This window comes from Crocodylus porosus, unplaced genomic scaffold (assembly GCF_001723895.1).
Source record: "Crocodylus porosus isolate Cpor-Errol unplaced genomic scaffold, CroPor_comp1, whole genome shotgun sequence".
Classification (NCBI taxonomy): domain Eukaryota; kingdom Metazoa; phylum Chordata; order Crocodylia; family Crocodylidae; genus Crocodylus; species Crocodylus porosus.
In genome coordinates, this window is record NW_017728949.1 from 69,148,473 (window position 1) to 69,165,474 (window position 17,002).

The window sequence follows — 17,002 nt, forward strand, 5'->3', positions numbered from 1 at the left end:
TACGGTGGATGGTGAAGGTGATCAGCTCGTGGTCGCTGTCACCCAGCTTCCCATCGATCACTAGGTCGCTCCAAAAAGGAAATGGAGAAGTTAGAGACATTCCAGAGGTAGACGACAAAGATGATAAAGGGCTTGGAAAGTAAGTTGTACCAGGAGATGCTGAAGGAAGTAGGCATATTCAGTTTAAGTGAAAGGCTCTTAAGAGGGGACATGGTAGTAATTTTCAAATACTTGAAAGGCTGTCATAAAAAAGAGGGGAAGAACCTTTTCTCTCTTGCTGCAGGGATGATCTAGGTTCTGTGTTTTGCCTGTGTTCTACTATGGGTAGTTCCCATGCTTCTGGGCTTTGCTGATTGCTGTATGGGGCTGGTCAGAAAATACCCTCCCTCTCCGCCATCTTTTCTGCTACGTGTAACAGGATTTGGGTTTTTTTTTTAAATTTTTCCTCAGAGGGATTGGGTGTTTGCTGCAGCCAAGGCTGGGGATTTTGACTGGGACGTGGCAATGCTCCTGCTGGTATTTAATTAAACCCAGGTTGATGGCTAGAGGGTCTTGCCCCTCCATTCAAGGTCAGACTGATCACCATATTTGGGGTCAGGAAACACCTTTATGCCATGGTCAGATTGGCGTGGACTCTGTGGGTGTGGGTGTGTGTGGTGGGGGGGGAGGGGGTTGCCATCCTCTGTAGCAAGGGACTTGACCCTCTACCTCGAATCTCTTGAGCATATATTAACAACCTTTTACAAAAGCAGGATGTTGGCTGCAGTGGTCCCCTTGTTTTACCTGTGGCAGGGTAGGGTGTTAGGTCTTTTGTTGGGTCAGGGATGACAGTAGGATTTGAATGGGATGGTTTGGATAGAGATGATCCTCAGGTAGGGGATTGCACTGGATGACCTATGGAGGTCCCTTCCAGCCGTACATCTCTGTGATATATATATAGCAGAAGCTTTTGTGGGCTGAAACTCACTAAAACATGAAAGTTTGTACTATTCATATGCATATCTACTTTGGTTAGTCTATAAGGTGCAACTCTACCCTGCCTTCCACTTAACTTCAGAGTAACATGGCTAACAACATCTCTCTGCTGATAAATTCTTTGTTTCTAGATTGTACGAGCTTGCATTAGAAGGAAGTATAATATAGCATTTCCCCATCTTTGGTTACAGTGTGTTAGAAAGTATTTTTCTCTCATTTTTAGAAACTACAAGGATGTTTCTAGTGGCATTATGTGACCTCCATCATTGACCCCATGATTAAAATCTGGCAAGATAATATTGTTTTTCTATATAAACCTCACAAATATACTTTTTAATAGAAGCCCGTCTTATTTTCTTGTCTGATGTGATATGCTTTAATAGACCTTATGTTATGATTTATCACTTAGAACATTGATCCAGGAGCAGGCCAAGTGGTATTCTTCTGAATTGTTGATAACTGTACAGCAGGTAATGGTATCTTTACTATATAGAGCTAATTTTCCTTTCTTTCCTGGATTGGTGCCAGATTGCTCAGCACTTTGCAGAATCCATCCCTAAATGTATTTAGTTGTAACCTAAGGCAGAAATGTAGCTGAGGTGTACTAGTACACTAAGTCATGTTGCCAGGTTTTCTGGGTAGACAAATGTTTTTCTCTTACAGGCAATGCTACAGGAATTAAACAGTCCCGCTATAGGATTATCATTCAGGATGCTGTCAATGGGGGACAGGAGTGCCCAGACACTTTGTATGAAGAAAGAGAATGTGAAGATATTCCTGTCTGCCCAGCATACAGGTGCTGTGATATATCCACTAAGAAATTCTGACATTGGGTTGCTGTTTCTCAGGTTATTCCTGTAAATTTATGAAATAATTTTTAACTTAGGACACCACAGGTGTTTATACACATGCTCTGGGAGTGTGGGGTAGAGGCACTTTAATTAGAGTGGCTCTGAGAGCTGCTCTAATTAAAGTGCCCAGAGCATCTTATGTATCAGCATTCCCATGCTGAAGAATGGTGGCAGGGTGCTTTAACTAAAGCTCGTTGAATGTTCCAGCAGACTTGATTAATCGAGTCTCCTCTGATGAACTGTAATTACATCATGTCAGAGCAGCCTCACTGAATGTGTATAGGTGCCCTATAGATTGAAAATTGTGTCTGGGGAAAAATAACATGCAAAAGCTATGGACATATTGTAAAAGAAAAATGCAATTGAAATATTACATTTCAGTAGAGGTAATGCATGGCTGCACCAGAAAAAAGCATACGGAAACATGGTATTTTATAATGAGTAAGGCATAAAATATAAGAAATATTACTGGGGGAAAATCCTGAATATATTCTCATATCATAAAGGGCTTAGTCTTCCTGTCTGTCTGTCCATAATGCTCTTGGAGCACTCTGAATGTTACTAAAACAAGCAATCAGAGTGCTCCAAGAGCATTACTGACAGGAGGCGGCGGTGGTGCTGTGGAGCACCGCCACAATGGAGGGGATAGAGCTGGGGGGTGAGGCCAGCACTGATGACCTGGCCTCCACCCCCTTCCTGTCCTGGTCCCTGGAGGCAGTGGAGCACTGCTGTGATAGAGGGGTGGAGCAGGGTGCTGGCAGAGGGGGACAAAGGAGACAGTGGGGCAAACTTCTCCTCCCCCCCAGCTTCTGGGAAGTGGCAGCAGTGCAAGGTGTGGGAGGGGTTAGGGTTAGCAAGCTTCCTGGCCACCCCTCCCCCCATCATTCTTGATGGGCAATTTGCTAGTCTTAAAATATTAAACTGATTTGGCACCGACTTAATTATAATGGTATAGTTATTGCAGCTACTCTGCCTTCTCTCTAGCTACGTGCAGGTCAAGGAATAATATGTATTTTTTATGTTTCTGATTAGATAAATAGCACAATGAAGACTGTTATTCATTATTCTTCATTAAAATTCTATGATCCATCTATTTCACAAATATAGACGGTAGATATATAATATGTTATGTTTGTGTACATACCTCCAAGGCCTAGATCATACAGGAGAGCTCCCTGAAAAGAGTGAAAAATAAATATGGTTACAAAGCAATATACTTACTGCTGATGTCACAGACACTGATTTCTACTAATTACATACATATGGATAGTTGATCCCTTATATTCTTCCATAATGCATGCAAGAACATAGCGCAGAAGGTAAATCTGCAAAATGTCAGTGCATGAATAAGGGTTTGTAAAAAAAAAAAAATAGAAAACTGCTGTTTAATTCTTACAGGCTTTGAAAAAGAGAAAAGACAATGAAAAGAAACCCCAAAAGGAGGATTGGAAGCAAGTGTGGATTTCTTATAGAGTTAATCTTTTTTAGTATGTTTTGCCTGTTTCAGGGATAATTAAGGGTGTGCAAAGTGGGCCCTATTCATTACGGATTCAGATTTGGCCTGATTGTGGGGACAGTGATTTGATTTGGATAACTGTCCCAATTTGATTCGGCCGAATCCAAATCTGAAGATTCAATGCCAATTCAGAGAATCAGCGTTTTGGTCACAGACACAGTTTTAAATGTTTTTTCTACATGCCTTGAGGTACCAGGCATGGCTTGTGAATGATGAGGTGGTGGGGTGAATGGAGCGTCTCACAGGAGCGCATGGGGGGAGCGCTTGCTTGGCGGCAGACCCGGAAGTGGACTGAAAGTACTTCTGGTCCACTTCTAGGTCCACCCCTGAGCACATTGGGGACCCCCCCATAACCCCCCAGCTCAGCTATCGGCCATGGGGGGGATGCTGGGTGCCCCCCCGGACCCAGGAGGCACCAGCTGGGGGATGTGGGAGGTCCCCCGCACACTGTTCAGTGGACGCAAAAGTGAACTGGAAGTGCTTCTGGTCCACTTCTATGTCTGTTGCTGAGTGCTCTGGGGACCCTCCCGCGCTCCCATGGGGCACTGTATCTGCCCCACCATCTCAATGTTCATGAGCCACCTGGTACCTTGAGGTATGCAGAAAAAACATTTAAAGCTGTGTCTATGTCCGAATCTTTGAATCTCTCCTAATCGATTCAGGGGGTTCCGATTCAATTTGGAGACATTAAAGGGTCTCCTGATTTGATTCGGATTTGGAGATTCAGCCGCGAAATCGGGTGACATCACCACCAAATCAAATCAGCGGCCAAAGGTTCACACAGCCCTAATAATTAACACATTCTTGTAGTTTTTATTATTAAGTGGTGATATAGCCTGTCAGTGAAGAATTTTGTAATGAAGAATGTTGTCAAGGCACGTTAGTTTTTTCATCAAAGTTATTCAATTCAAATAATTATCACAGTTTGTGAACACTTTGTTGCTTTTTGTCACAGGTGGAAGGCCCATAAATGGAGCCATTGTGTATTAGTGCCAGACTCTGTGAGACAGGGCATACTGGGACATAATGAAGCATGTGGCCACGGCCTGCAATCAAGGGGTAAGCCTTTTTCTTTTCAGAAACATTAGTTTAAGTTGTAAATTAACTGATACTATAGCATGTTTTTTGTTTTCCATAGTTTAATAAATACATGAATTTAACACTTATGCAAGTGAAATAGAAACTTATTCTTATTATCAGTTGACAAATATTTGCTATGCTGAAATTGAGTAGTAGACAGTTACTCAGCATTGTTTAAAAATTCTGGATGAGACTGTGAACTTAAGAAATAGGAAGTTCTACTGGCTGCTTACAAAGGGACTTCAGAAAATGGCACCGCTCAATGTACGACAAAGGAAACAATCTTGAAGCACCATTCAGAACAGCTAGGCAGATGTTATTTTAACTGCAACTATTAAATAAAGTGTTTCCAATGCTGGAGAACTTTTTCAGAAACAGGTTGTGCATGGAATGCCTGATTTAGAATAATAGAGCTTTTTGAATATATTTGGATTTAAAACATTGGAAAGGTCATATACTAACCTTATAGCCATCCTTTCTGTTTTGGCTGGCTGAGTAGTTGTACAACTAACTAGCCAGCGCTGCATGGTAGAAGGGGGAGTAGAAGAGGCTGTCCATTGTTTCCTCCCTGTATACCATTTTGGGTTAGTAATACAATTTGGTTCTTAACCCCTTTTGTCTTCCTCACAAGGCTATTATAGGAATAGCAGCTATACAAGTTGACTTCATGATAAGCTTGAATTTACAGGAACTCCCTTCATTGACTCTCAGCTTTCTACATCTGCATGCAGCCTTCTGTGTAGGTGCAGAATTACTTTCATGGTAGTGATTTGTGGCTAAAGTAGTCAAAATGTTATGGGTAAGACACTGTTACACTAAATCTAGACATGGTTGGTGTCACTAATTTGTTGAGCTATCTGCAGTGAAGTAGAACTGGATTTTTACTCTTTCACACATTACAACCTGGAAACAAATAGGGTACAGCTATTATCACTTGTAGACATGGGTAGATCTAGGGTTTTGAAAAGGGGGATGCAGGTGGAATGGTGTATCGTCACATAATACAGTATATATTTTTCTCCATTTAAAAAGAAGCAAGCTTTACTAATTTGCTAGAAGTCTAGGACTGTATTATTCAGTTTATGATGCAAGCAAAAACTGGCAAGGCTGTGGGGGGCTGAATGCCAGCTCCAGGATGAGGCAGGCATCTGTTGCTGGGCGTACAACTGTTAGCCCTCAATCTGGCCATGGACAAAATTGCCTCCTGTACAGCTCCACAAGAGTTCTCCTGGCATTCTACCGTGGTCATCATTGTCTTTTATGCACGGCCCCTGCCACCTCCGATGCTCTCTGGATCCACTCTGTCCCTTGTTATCCCACATAACCTCATTCTGAGTCCCACCGCATTGTGCCCCACACCCATCAGACCTTCCCCTCCCCTTCATGCCCCCCTCACTGCCTCCATAAATCCACTGCTTCTTGTATAGACTCATCTTCATCTTGCCTCACCTTCTTTGCCCCCTCATCATCCTCCTCTTCCCTGTCTCTCTGAGTACCCATATGTTACTGCCACCTCTCATGCATCCCCTGTCTGTCGCCCACAATTCCTCTTGCTTCAAAACCACCCTCACACCCTATTTCACTCCCCCTAGACCCCACAATCCCTTTCAGCTCCAAACCCCAGTTGTCCCTCACACCTTCCCATTCCTTCTACCCTTCGCAGCCCCCAAGCACGGGGCAGGTCAGGGGCAGGGATGTAATCGCCCCCTCTTTCTCATCGTATGCCTGTAACTGGCTCCCACTGCCTTCCACCTTCAATGTACAGAAACAAACAGTTGGGGCTATGAAGGATTTGCTTCAGCTGCTGGCACTGCCAGTATCTCTGGATCCACCCATGACTGGCTTTATTCTGCTTTGGTTGTATCCCTGTTCCACCTCCCACTGCCTCCATCATCTGCTGCAGTACTTGACTCAGGAAAGGATCACTTTGGTAACTTACCACTTCAACTCACCTTTGTAACACCCTTCTCCCTCTGACTGCCTTGACACTGCATAGCTCATCCTCTTGTTATCCCCCCCTCCCCTCCTTGTCTCTGGCATGAATACTCTAGGGACAAAACTACTCAGTACAGATTTCAAGGTAGGGGCACACCTTAACTGGACATGCTCTGGGGGTCAGCAGAGGAACATTTCCAGGAGTAGGTAACAGCCGGGGTAATTGTAGAAAAAGGCTAACTTGATTAGAGGAAGATCAAGGGGTTTAACACATACCAAATAAAGAGATTAGCAGGAATTAGGCAGATGATAATAATGGGCCATGAAGTCAATTGCCTTCCTCAGCTCCACGTGAATAGAAATACTGCCATTCCAGCCATCCTGGGCAGTTTGTTTTAAACTTTGAGTAGAGGTAGGAATCAAAAGAGGGTATGAATGCACCCCCGCCTCCCAGATCTGTTCCAGCATTTAGGCTTCCCAAGCAGTGTTGTTATGCCGGCAAATGGGAAATCTAATTTCAAACTGTGTGTTATTGTGCTTGGCTCATAAGAAAGGCAGTATGCTCAATTTTACAAGATGGTGATTGTGAAATCTTTTTGGAAACTTGACACTTGGTGGCAAGGTGGGTTGTCTGATGGAAGGGCTACATGTTGTCTGCCATGAAGTAGTATTTTGGCTTTGCCAAAAAATCCAAGGAAAAATCTTCCTAAAAGTTTAATCTTTGTCTTTAATTTACTAAGGGCTAGTTTATCAATGTGAATGTTTGACAAATAAGGTTTTATTAGTCAATATGTAGAAGGGTATCATACTCTGACCCTTGATGATTAAATGGTTTTGCAAAATAGAGTCAATTATATGAACAACAACAAAAAAAGAGACTTGATTTATTGAGCGTAAGCAGTCTGCAGTGATTCTAGCGTAGTGGCTGAGAAATTTGACTGATACCAATCTGCTGGGAAAATTCACTAACCTCTTTAACACAGGTTATTTTTTGGGGGGGAAAAACAACTATGGGGGTATATTAAATTAGAAGAAACTTGACATAACAATTTACTCCTTCACAAGGTTAGAATTCTCATTTTTTAAAGATGAACTTCATTTGTTGTATAATTATGCAGCAAACGAAAGGAGAGAGAAGCCAGGCAATGTGTGGGCTGCAAATGGAAGAAAAAATGTTGTTTTAAATTGATGCTGAAAACTGAAAATAAAGTTAACCAGGAGGTTTTGACCACATGACCTTCCACAGGAGGTTTCCAAAAAGGGCTTCATAAATTGAAATGTCATGCCCAAATGTATTCCCCATTTTCTGTGTGAAGTGAAGATAATCTTTTTGTTCCAATAGGTGTACGAACTTTCTATTAACCTTATGCTGCCAAAATTCAAAGTATAATAGAAGAGCGCTGTACTTTCTTTGCACTTTGAAGAGCTCTCCCACATTAAAACCAAGGGCTCTTCACTGGTTTCAGGGGGGAAAAGTCTTAATCATGGGGAAGGAACCTGGTAGCACGGTGGGTTTAAGTGAAGCATGATAAAATGAATCGGAGCCAACCTGATTTTTTTCCTTCTTTTCAATATCTTTATTCTTTGTTTATATTGAACTTAGGTTTTTGAAACAGCTTGATATAGCATATGATAGAAGCAGGGTACCATGCATTATTACATAGGAGAGCCACTGGAGATTCAGGGGAAATAATTTTGAGGAGGGTACAATGTAAGGAGACTCTTGAGATGATTTCTGTAGCTGAAGGTGCCATGTTCTGTCACTGTGGAGCCCAAGGAAGCACCATACTGACACTTTTGCTCCTACCACTGCTGAAAAGAGGCAAAAGTTATTCAGTTTTAAAGATCTCCTGTAGGTGGCTAAAATAAAAGGAAAGCACCTTTTTTCTGGTAGTTTTCTTTAATGGCAGGGACTTTAAAAAATACTACTGGCTGATTTCCTGCTTTTTTTGTTACCATCTGTGTACTTCCACAGCTGCGGGGATATGTAAAGTTGCCTTCTTGCTTGGGAAAGCGGGTGCTTCTTTTTCCACCGCTTCTCTTAATGGGCAGTTATAGTCTTGCAGGCTTCTGAAGTTACATTTAAGAGCGTATCTGTAAATATTTATACATCTGACCCCAGCTACAACTTGGGACATAGAGGAATCTTTCAGTGCAGGTTTAACTTTACTTTTTCAGTGGGGGGGTTGTGTGTCCTTACCTGTGATAGTCAGATTTCCTCTGTGTAAACCCATATACCCTATATCACTGCCACTCTTGAAAATAATTGGCTTTTTTTTGTAGCAGATGCAGAAGAGAAGGTACATTTTTAGAGCTGAATAAAATGTTTTGTAAGACATTGTGGCAAACAGTCAGGAAGCACTTACTTTTCAAAGGGTGCTTATATGAATTTGCTTCATTTTCTTTTCCATCTATGTAGCAAGAACTATCTTTTTGCCGCTAGTGATAAGTAGGCTTGCTGCACATTACAGCATCACGTTGTAGAAAATTTCCCTTTTTCTGCCCATGCCAAACCTAAGCCTATCCTGTAGATAACAGGATTTTACTCAGGGCTATCATACCTGACAAAAGTGAGCATTCAATTTATACATAATTATTATGCAGTAAATATCTATATTTAAAAGAGGCAAGCTTATATTAGGGAAAAATCCTTAAAGGCCTTCAAATTCATATTTACTTCTAGGCGAGCGTCTTTGTTACTCTTAGAGAAACAAACAAGTGTGTCTTGCCTTAGGCTCAAGACTGTAGTATTTGGTAGCTTGATCAGCAAGTCAGAGAGCCAGGGTCCAGAAACTATAATGAAGTTTATTGAAAATTATAGTACGAGAAAACCTGCTAGGAAGAGCTGCTGCTGATTTCCCCAGCTAGCACGCATGCTGCGAGAGCTCTGTGACTTTTCCAGAGCAGGGCAAAATTAACAGTTTGCAGACCTCGAACAGCTATCTTTACAAAGAGATAAACCAGAGTCAGATATCATTATGACAGCAACACACAAATGAGCAGGCTGTGCTCAATTATTGTGAATTTGAGTGTGCCCACGGGCAAGACTTGTTTTGCATTTGACCAACAGTAGGGGGTTTGGTATCCCATGGTTTCTTGCTCTTGTGTTTCTTTTAGTGCATTGTGGGATACTCCTGAAGTTTATGTTGATCTATTTGAGTGTAGGTGCTTCTAAGTCTCCAACTTTAGCTTCAATGAGTCGGCCATAAATAAATCCAAAATTCACCTAGGCCAGTGATTCTGAACCAGCATGCCCCACTGTCCTGGGATGACTTGAGATCCTTTCAAGGGTGCTATGGGGTGCCACACAATGTGAGCACTGTTAGGTATGCAAATATGATTCACAGGATAAACTCCAACATTTGAAATAAGAATCCTGACCTGTTGTGGTCTTTCTGAATTCTTTGAAATTGAAGAATTACTTTTTTTATTTTCTGTAGTCTAAAACAAGTGGAAACTAAGAGCTGGCATTTTCCAAGGCATGTTTATCCTGCTTCTATACCTCTGTCTCTTGGCTAGCCCCAGTCTTGGGTGCTCTGTGGGCAGTGTGCATGGACTGTTAAGGCACCTGTAGCCTTAATGACTATTTATGGCCTCTGACCTCCCATACAGCCTTGGAGATGTTACCTGTTAATCTTTTCATTGGGAACTTAGCCTTAGTCCAATGTCAGGTTTCCCTGGGCCTTTATGCTCTTGTCAAGGCCTTAGCCCCCCTGGCCTCTACCCGTCTTCTCTAGCTGGGCCTTCTAGCTCAGGTCCACCATGCTGGACTGGCTCATGGGGCTCCAATGCCTGTTTCACCTCTTTCGGCTGTGTGGGCTCGCTGGCCCCATCTCTGCCTCTGCTCTCCCACCTCTGTGCATGCCCTTATCTGGCTTCCTTATCACTTGTGTCTCTGATTCCTGGCCCCAGATGTTTCCCTTTTGAGTTGATGAGTTGCCCCTCTTTCCCAGGGCTGCCTAATCTACAGCTTTTAGTCCTTATCTTAACTTCCCGTTAACTCATACAGAGGCCAGATCTCCTAACAAGCCTGCTTTCTCTGCCTAACAGGAGTCTCCAGCTCCCTGTTACAGGTGCCTTTAGTCTTAAAACTTTGAAGAATCACTGATTTAGACACTTCTTTCTGGGAGGTAGATGATGCTAATTTCAAACTGCAAGGTAACAGCATGGACTTGTATTAAGGCCCTGTATGTGCTACAATTTGCTAAACTACTCTGGTTTCCTGCTGCTGAATATGCACTCCCCTACAAGTCCTAGTGTGTATATCACAGTTAGCAGTTGTGGATCATTCCACTACAATGCCAGCATCAGAGATACCTAATGAACCTGTGTAGCATGTTTACATATGATAGTGGTGACCCAGCTAATGACAAGGCTCTCTAGATGACTTACAAAGATAAATTGTTCTTGGACCATCTGCATTCTGTTGACTACTGGTTTTGGCTGCATTTCAAATTGGCTTGCGAGCCCCCAGAAGTTTGTCAGTGGATTTGTGTGCACTGAGCTCCTTAAGTGCATCAGGGTGGCAAGATGGAATACACAGGGCCTTGGAATTCATGAATAGGAAGGGTTTTTTCCTCCCTTGTGCTATAGGGCATGATGGGCATTGTGGGAGATGCATACTAGATGGTCCAGAAAAGTTCATGATATAAGAATTACCAAAATTTCACCATGACTTCTTTTAGAAGAGGTAGGAGGCTTGCCAGGCCTGCTCACATAATAGAGACCAAGAGTGTAACTGTCCATCCACTGACAGTAACCCTCCCTACTAGGGCTGTGCGAAGCTTTGGTTCCTGATTTGATTTGGTGGAGATTTGTCCCAATTCAGTGGACGAATTTCTGAATCCAAATCGAATCAGAGGACACTTTAGTCTCTCCAAATTGATTTGGAACCGTACAAATCGATTTGGAGAGATTTGGATATTTCAGCAATTTGGACATAGATACAGCTTTAAATGATTTTTCTACATAACTCTAGGTAGTAGGGGGTCTGAACACTGCGGTGCTGGGGCAGACGCAGCATCCCACAGAAGCATGGGGGGCTCCTGGTCCACTTCTGGGTTTGCTGCTGAGCATGCTGGAGGGCCCCCCTGTACTCCTGTGGGAGGCTTCATGTGCTGCAGCACTGCAGTGTCCGTGAGCCATGCTGCTACCTCTAAGTATCTAGAAAAAAAACTTTTAAAGCTGTGCCTGTGTGCGAATCACTGATTCACCAAAACAGCATCGAATTGTCAGATTTGGATTCGGGCAAATCGAATCAGGGACAGCGATCTCAAATCAATGGGTTGAGTCAGTGTCCCTGATTTGGGCTCAATCCAAATCAAATAGGGCCCATTTCACACAGCCCTACTGCCTACCCAGTGCTGTCATGGCTAACGAAACAGCTTTAGACGTCTTGGTCAGTGAAAAGACTTGTTTAAAGTTATCGGAAGCTACTGGATGACAGTTGAATGTGCCGTCAGCTGGTTGAACATGAATGTTCTTGCTGTCAGGCAGGCAGCAGCTGGCAACTGTAGCTGCCCAGGTTGTTGTTTGCCTGCTGCATCCCACACGACTGCAAGAGCTAGGCTGAGGATCTGGACAATGGAGGCCAAGAGACTGAGAAGCCAGAGCCCCTACAATCTGTCGGGTGGGATATCTTTTTTGAAAGGCTTTGATTGCCCGCTTTGAGGAAAGCATGAGGATGTGCCTGAGGCTCCATGATGAGACAATCTTAGTTCATCATCTTACTCTGAAGTCACCCATGGAATCAGGTGCTACAGGAGAAAAGTTATGGACCAATAAATGAGGTACAGTCAATTGAAAGGAGGGAGGGGTTACTGTAGTAAAGACCTGCGTGCATACACTTACCTTGATGTCAGTAAAAAAGAAACTGCAGTAATCTTTTGCCTTCAGTGATATAGGATTGGTCTACCCTACTTAAGATTTGGAATGCAGCAATTACTGGAGAGAAACTGATAAACACAGTAAATCACTCTGCTTTTAACTTCCTGTAAATTGTTAATTTGCCCATACTTTATGACAGTCATTCTCAGTCTTGTTAGACTCAGGGCACTTCTCATTAGATCCAAGGCACCCTTCAGACTTGTTTTTGACTACAGAAAAATAATAGAGCAAAGAACTTGGAGGCTGTATTTACATGTGCAGCGGACTGCGCTGTACCATTGCCGCATGTTTTTTCCCCGCCACAACTGTGCAGTAGCAATGAGCCACTGCACTGTAGCTTGTTGCTACTGTGTAGTAGCATCGCATCACAGTTGGTGCCCGGCAGTGCTATTGCAGGGTAGCAAATGAGCTACAGCTCGGTAGCTCATTTCTACTGTGCCATAGCATCTCGTGTAGAAGTGCCCAGAAAGACCACAACAGGTAAGAATGTTTTTGACTGTAGAGATTACATATGAAATGTCTGTGTTTATCTTGTGAATCAGAGTAGGTGTTTGCGCCCAGTGGCATTCTTAACAGGACCTCGTGGCACTAGTGTGCTATGGTAGGGGCTCTCTACTGCAATGAGAGACATCAAAATCTGACTCTGTTATTAATTTGCTGTATAGTCGCACATTTGATAGATCTCTAATGCCTATTTTCAGATTTTCAAATTCTGAAATTTATGTATAATTGAATATATACAGTTTTACATATATAAAACTGGTGTGCATTTGTTAAATAACTTGCTTTTAAATATTCCCCGTGCATTGGCTTCGTTACAGTAGAAAATCTCATAAAAGTAGTGGGGGAATGTTTGCCATACCAAAAGCCAAAAAAAGTACTTGTCATTTAAACTTCATTAGGGGATCATTTGCAAGAAGCCCCCTGAGTTAGGACACTCCGGGAAAACAGAATAGACAGTGACATAGACAACATTTCCAAGAATAAATGAAGAGCTCTACAAGCTTTTCTACTCTGTATAGCTGTCACTTTGCTCGACAAGGTGTCAAGACTATGAGAAAATTGCTCTGCTCCAGACGCCCTTCAATGACTTTATTGCTCTGTGATGTCTGTGATGGAGGATCCTTGAGAAATGACTTCTTACTTCAACTCTGACATGATCATCTACCCTTAGAAATTTAGATTTTGGGAAGGGAAAAGTGCTGCTCATTACAGGGGATTGTTAGTATATAATTAGTGGATGGATAACCTATTTTATGAAAGTGCCTTGGAAGTTTTTTTTCAAAAGCCATTAGATAAAGTAAACACTTATGTATAAAAGAGCAGACCAACTGTAATGAGGGTATACTAGTCATAAAAATACTGTAGTAAAAAAGGGAACCGTTTTTCCTTCATGGCTCCAACCATAATCATTGTTGCATCTTGCTTTATCATTTTCTAGGAGCAACCTGCTTTTTGTCTTCTTTCCTCTCCAGTTCTCCTTTGCTCTCCATTTTTGAAAAGCCTCTTTAGGATTGACCAGAGGCTCTGATCCTCCACCTTTAAACATAGGAGACCTTTTCTGATGCATAGCAAAAACACCCATTTAGAGAAGTTTATTAATTGAAGCACAGAGAAATAAATAATCCCAGAAGACGAGATTTGGACCACCCAGACCATTATTTTGGCTCCTTAATGCTTAGCTAAAAAAAAGTCTACCATATTTCCCATGGACATGGAAAGCAGTTCTCCTCACATACTTCTGCCTTGAGAAACTCCCTCTCTCTTTATAATGTATGGTTTCCAATGGTCCCAAGCATTAATATACTGTTGCGTCTTTTAGTGGTATCTTCTGAAAGCTCTCAGATCATCTCAGCTGAAAGAGGTGCTTGCCTATTCTAGTGCTTTCTTGTAGTAGAGACAATAAAAGGGCCACATGAAGGACAACTTTGGATTTCTGAAGTGATCATCACTCCTGTGCACTAAGGAGGTCTGTACTCATGTAAGCGCTGATCCAGCCGACAGACAGATTAGGTTATTTGAGAAAGAATCAAAGTATTTCATTTGCTGTAGGGATTGCTCAATCTGTCTGGTTACTGACTCACGTAACAGCCTTTTTTGATACTTATGCATAGTTTTCAATCCTATGTCATGTGCAGTACAGGGGTTTGAACTTACCTAAAACATAATAAGAAATGTCCTTGACTGGGTCAGACATCAGACTGGGTCAGGTAAGCCCATCTTGGGGGCTGGACTCGATGATCTCCTGAGGTCCCTTCCAGCCCTAATGTCTAATGTTTATGAAATCTTGGCCAGTATCATAGTGGCAGAGAGTGAATGCTGAAAGGGAGAGATATGGTGGGATTTTCCAGTCCATCTCCTCACCAGCCCTCCTCTTGAAGTGGAGTCATTGGACCTTGCATTTAATAGTTACTGGATAAAACAGATAGACATTAGTAGTGAAGTTTCAATGGAGCAAGGGTCCAGGTTAGAAACTGAAGCCTATCCTCTTTCAGAACAGCAGCCCTCTCACTGAGTCATACATGCCCTAGCTTGTTTTCTTTTTCCAAGTCCCAACTCTTTTTCTTTTTTGGCTGGCAGGGGGTCAACTTTGAGAGGCTAGTGAGAGTATTGAATAATGCCTAACCTGTGGGGTGGTGGTTAAAGCCCTGTGTTGGAGAGTCAGAGGTGTAAATTCATACCTTCTCTCTGGGTGGGGTGGTCTTAGAACCTGAGTTTCCTGGCATAGTACCCAGGGTACTGGGCTAAAATATAGGAGGCTCTTCTTCCTCCTCTGGTGCTTGCTGGTCAGGTTAGGTGGGTGCAATTTTGTAAATTATGCTTGCGCAGATGAGGCTTGAGTGGAACCTTTACTTGTCTGGAATTCTCCATAGCCCTTTGGAGGCTTATACACACACAGTGCATATAGAGTAAGATTACAAACTGTGCCTAAGTGTCGAAAATCATTGTTATTTTGTGGCACCAAGTACAAGGTTAAATATAGACTGTGTCAATGAAAAAGAGAGGAGTTTAAATGGATAATATAGAAATTGGAATCTAAGCAACATCAGACTCATTGCAGAGAATTTAAGAGTATTTCATCGCCATTGCAAGTTTTAGGGTCTGGCTTGAGCTTTTGTGATAGCTGCAGGTGTATTGCACACCTGGTTCTTTTTTAACTGATATGGAGATTAAAAACTGATCATTATGGCAACCGCCCCTCCCCCAGCAATGTGGCATTCCAGTTTCAGTTACAGTGTGCTTAAATGGGGTGATTATTTCAACAAAAATCTCATTGCTTGAAATATAGATGGCTTTGTCTTTACAAATATAATGTATATGAATTTAGTGAGATAAATTCTTGTATTTGTTCTAAAACTAAATAAGATGAAAGAAGGAATTCTTGTACCATCTGTGAATGTAGCATATAGAATCATGCTCAAAGCAAACATTCTCTGCACAAATTATAGATATCTAGTATATTATTGAGCTGTAGCATAGTAATGGCAATATAAATTACCATTGTTTCCACTGGAGTTATTTTGCGGTAACCCAGTTTAATGAAACACACCAGCAAAATGCATCAATATTATCATTTTTTCACTTGTAAAATAATTATCGGAGACTACTTATTAGCTATTATGAATGCAGTTAATATACTTGCTGGTTAGCTAGATGAGAAGACCTATTAATTGTAAACTTCAGCTGTGAAATACTACAGAGAGTTTTCTTGCAGAAATATTGATTTCAGATGCACACATTGGAATTTTATATAATTTGCTGGTTGGGACAACATGATACTGACAAATTCAAGTTTAATAAGTTTATGACATTAAATTTAGTACAATTCAGCTTACTCATTTCTGCAGTGGTATTCTAATAGTAGGACTGGGTAAAATACAGACCTGTTTGTAACTCATTTCCATTGTCAGTGGCTTTCCTGTAATTATTGACTCCCTCTAATGTTAGCTTTTAAATGATAGGAATGTTAGTACAGTGAGTGCCAGTAGGTGATCTGCTTCAAGCTAGAGTTTTTTTTTCATTAAAGTTGAGCTCAGGAATAAAACCCTAAGAGAGAACTGTAAGAACTTCAAGGAGGCTCTGAATTGGGGAACATGAGTTCTGAACTTGAGTGATCTTCTTTTACCACTAAAATGGTGTTGTTGACAAGAGTGTTATCAACTCTGTCCCACAACACCCAGAGATGATCTCAGAATCCTTCCAACCCTTGATGAGGTGAGGAAAGCCATCAAGCAGATGAAGAGTAACAAAGCACCTGCAGCTGATGGAATCCCTGCTGAAAACTTCAAGCAGGGGGAAGAGGAGCTTACACGCCCTCCTCATATTAAGGATCTGGAATGATAAGGAAATCCCAGATGACCCAAGGGACATCATGATCATGACAATCTTCCAGAAAGGAGACGAGTCCAATTGTGAAAGGTACAGATGGATTGCCTCTCTGTCCACCACAGATCATTGTGAGAGCCCTTCTGAACTTGCTGAAGTGCTGCTCCTGGAATCCCAGAGTGGGAGTTTAGGTCATTGAGTACAGCTGTCCACTGAAATTCGTCACCATTCTTTGCCTGCTCCATAATATTATGTAAGCAGTGGGTCTCAATAATGAATCTATCGCATAGCTCTTTGAAGTTAAGATAGGAGTTAACCGAGGCTGCATTATAACTTGAACACTCTTCTCAGAATTCATTACCATGATGGTACATCTGACAACAAGCTTTCAGTCAGAGTGGAGCTAAACTCTACTAGGATTCAATACTGACAA

The 17,002-nt window shown here is 42.1% G+C and overlaps 1 protein-coding gene across 1 annotated transcript in view; it reads left to right on the forward strand.

Moving 5' to 3' along the window:
• The window catches only part of THSD7B (thrombospondin type 1 domain containing 7B), a 549,335-nt gene that overhangs the window by 247,744 nt on the left and 284,589 nt on the right, over nt 1–17,002 (forward strand). The window contains exons 10-11 of the mRNA XM_019554526.1: nt 1,639–1,771; nt 4,298–4,401. Coding sequence (XP_019410071.1) covers nt 1,639–1,771; nt 4,298–4,401 — 237 coding nt within the window. The remainder of the gene's footprint in view (nt 1–1,638; nt 1,772–4,297; nt 4,402–17,002) is intronic.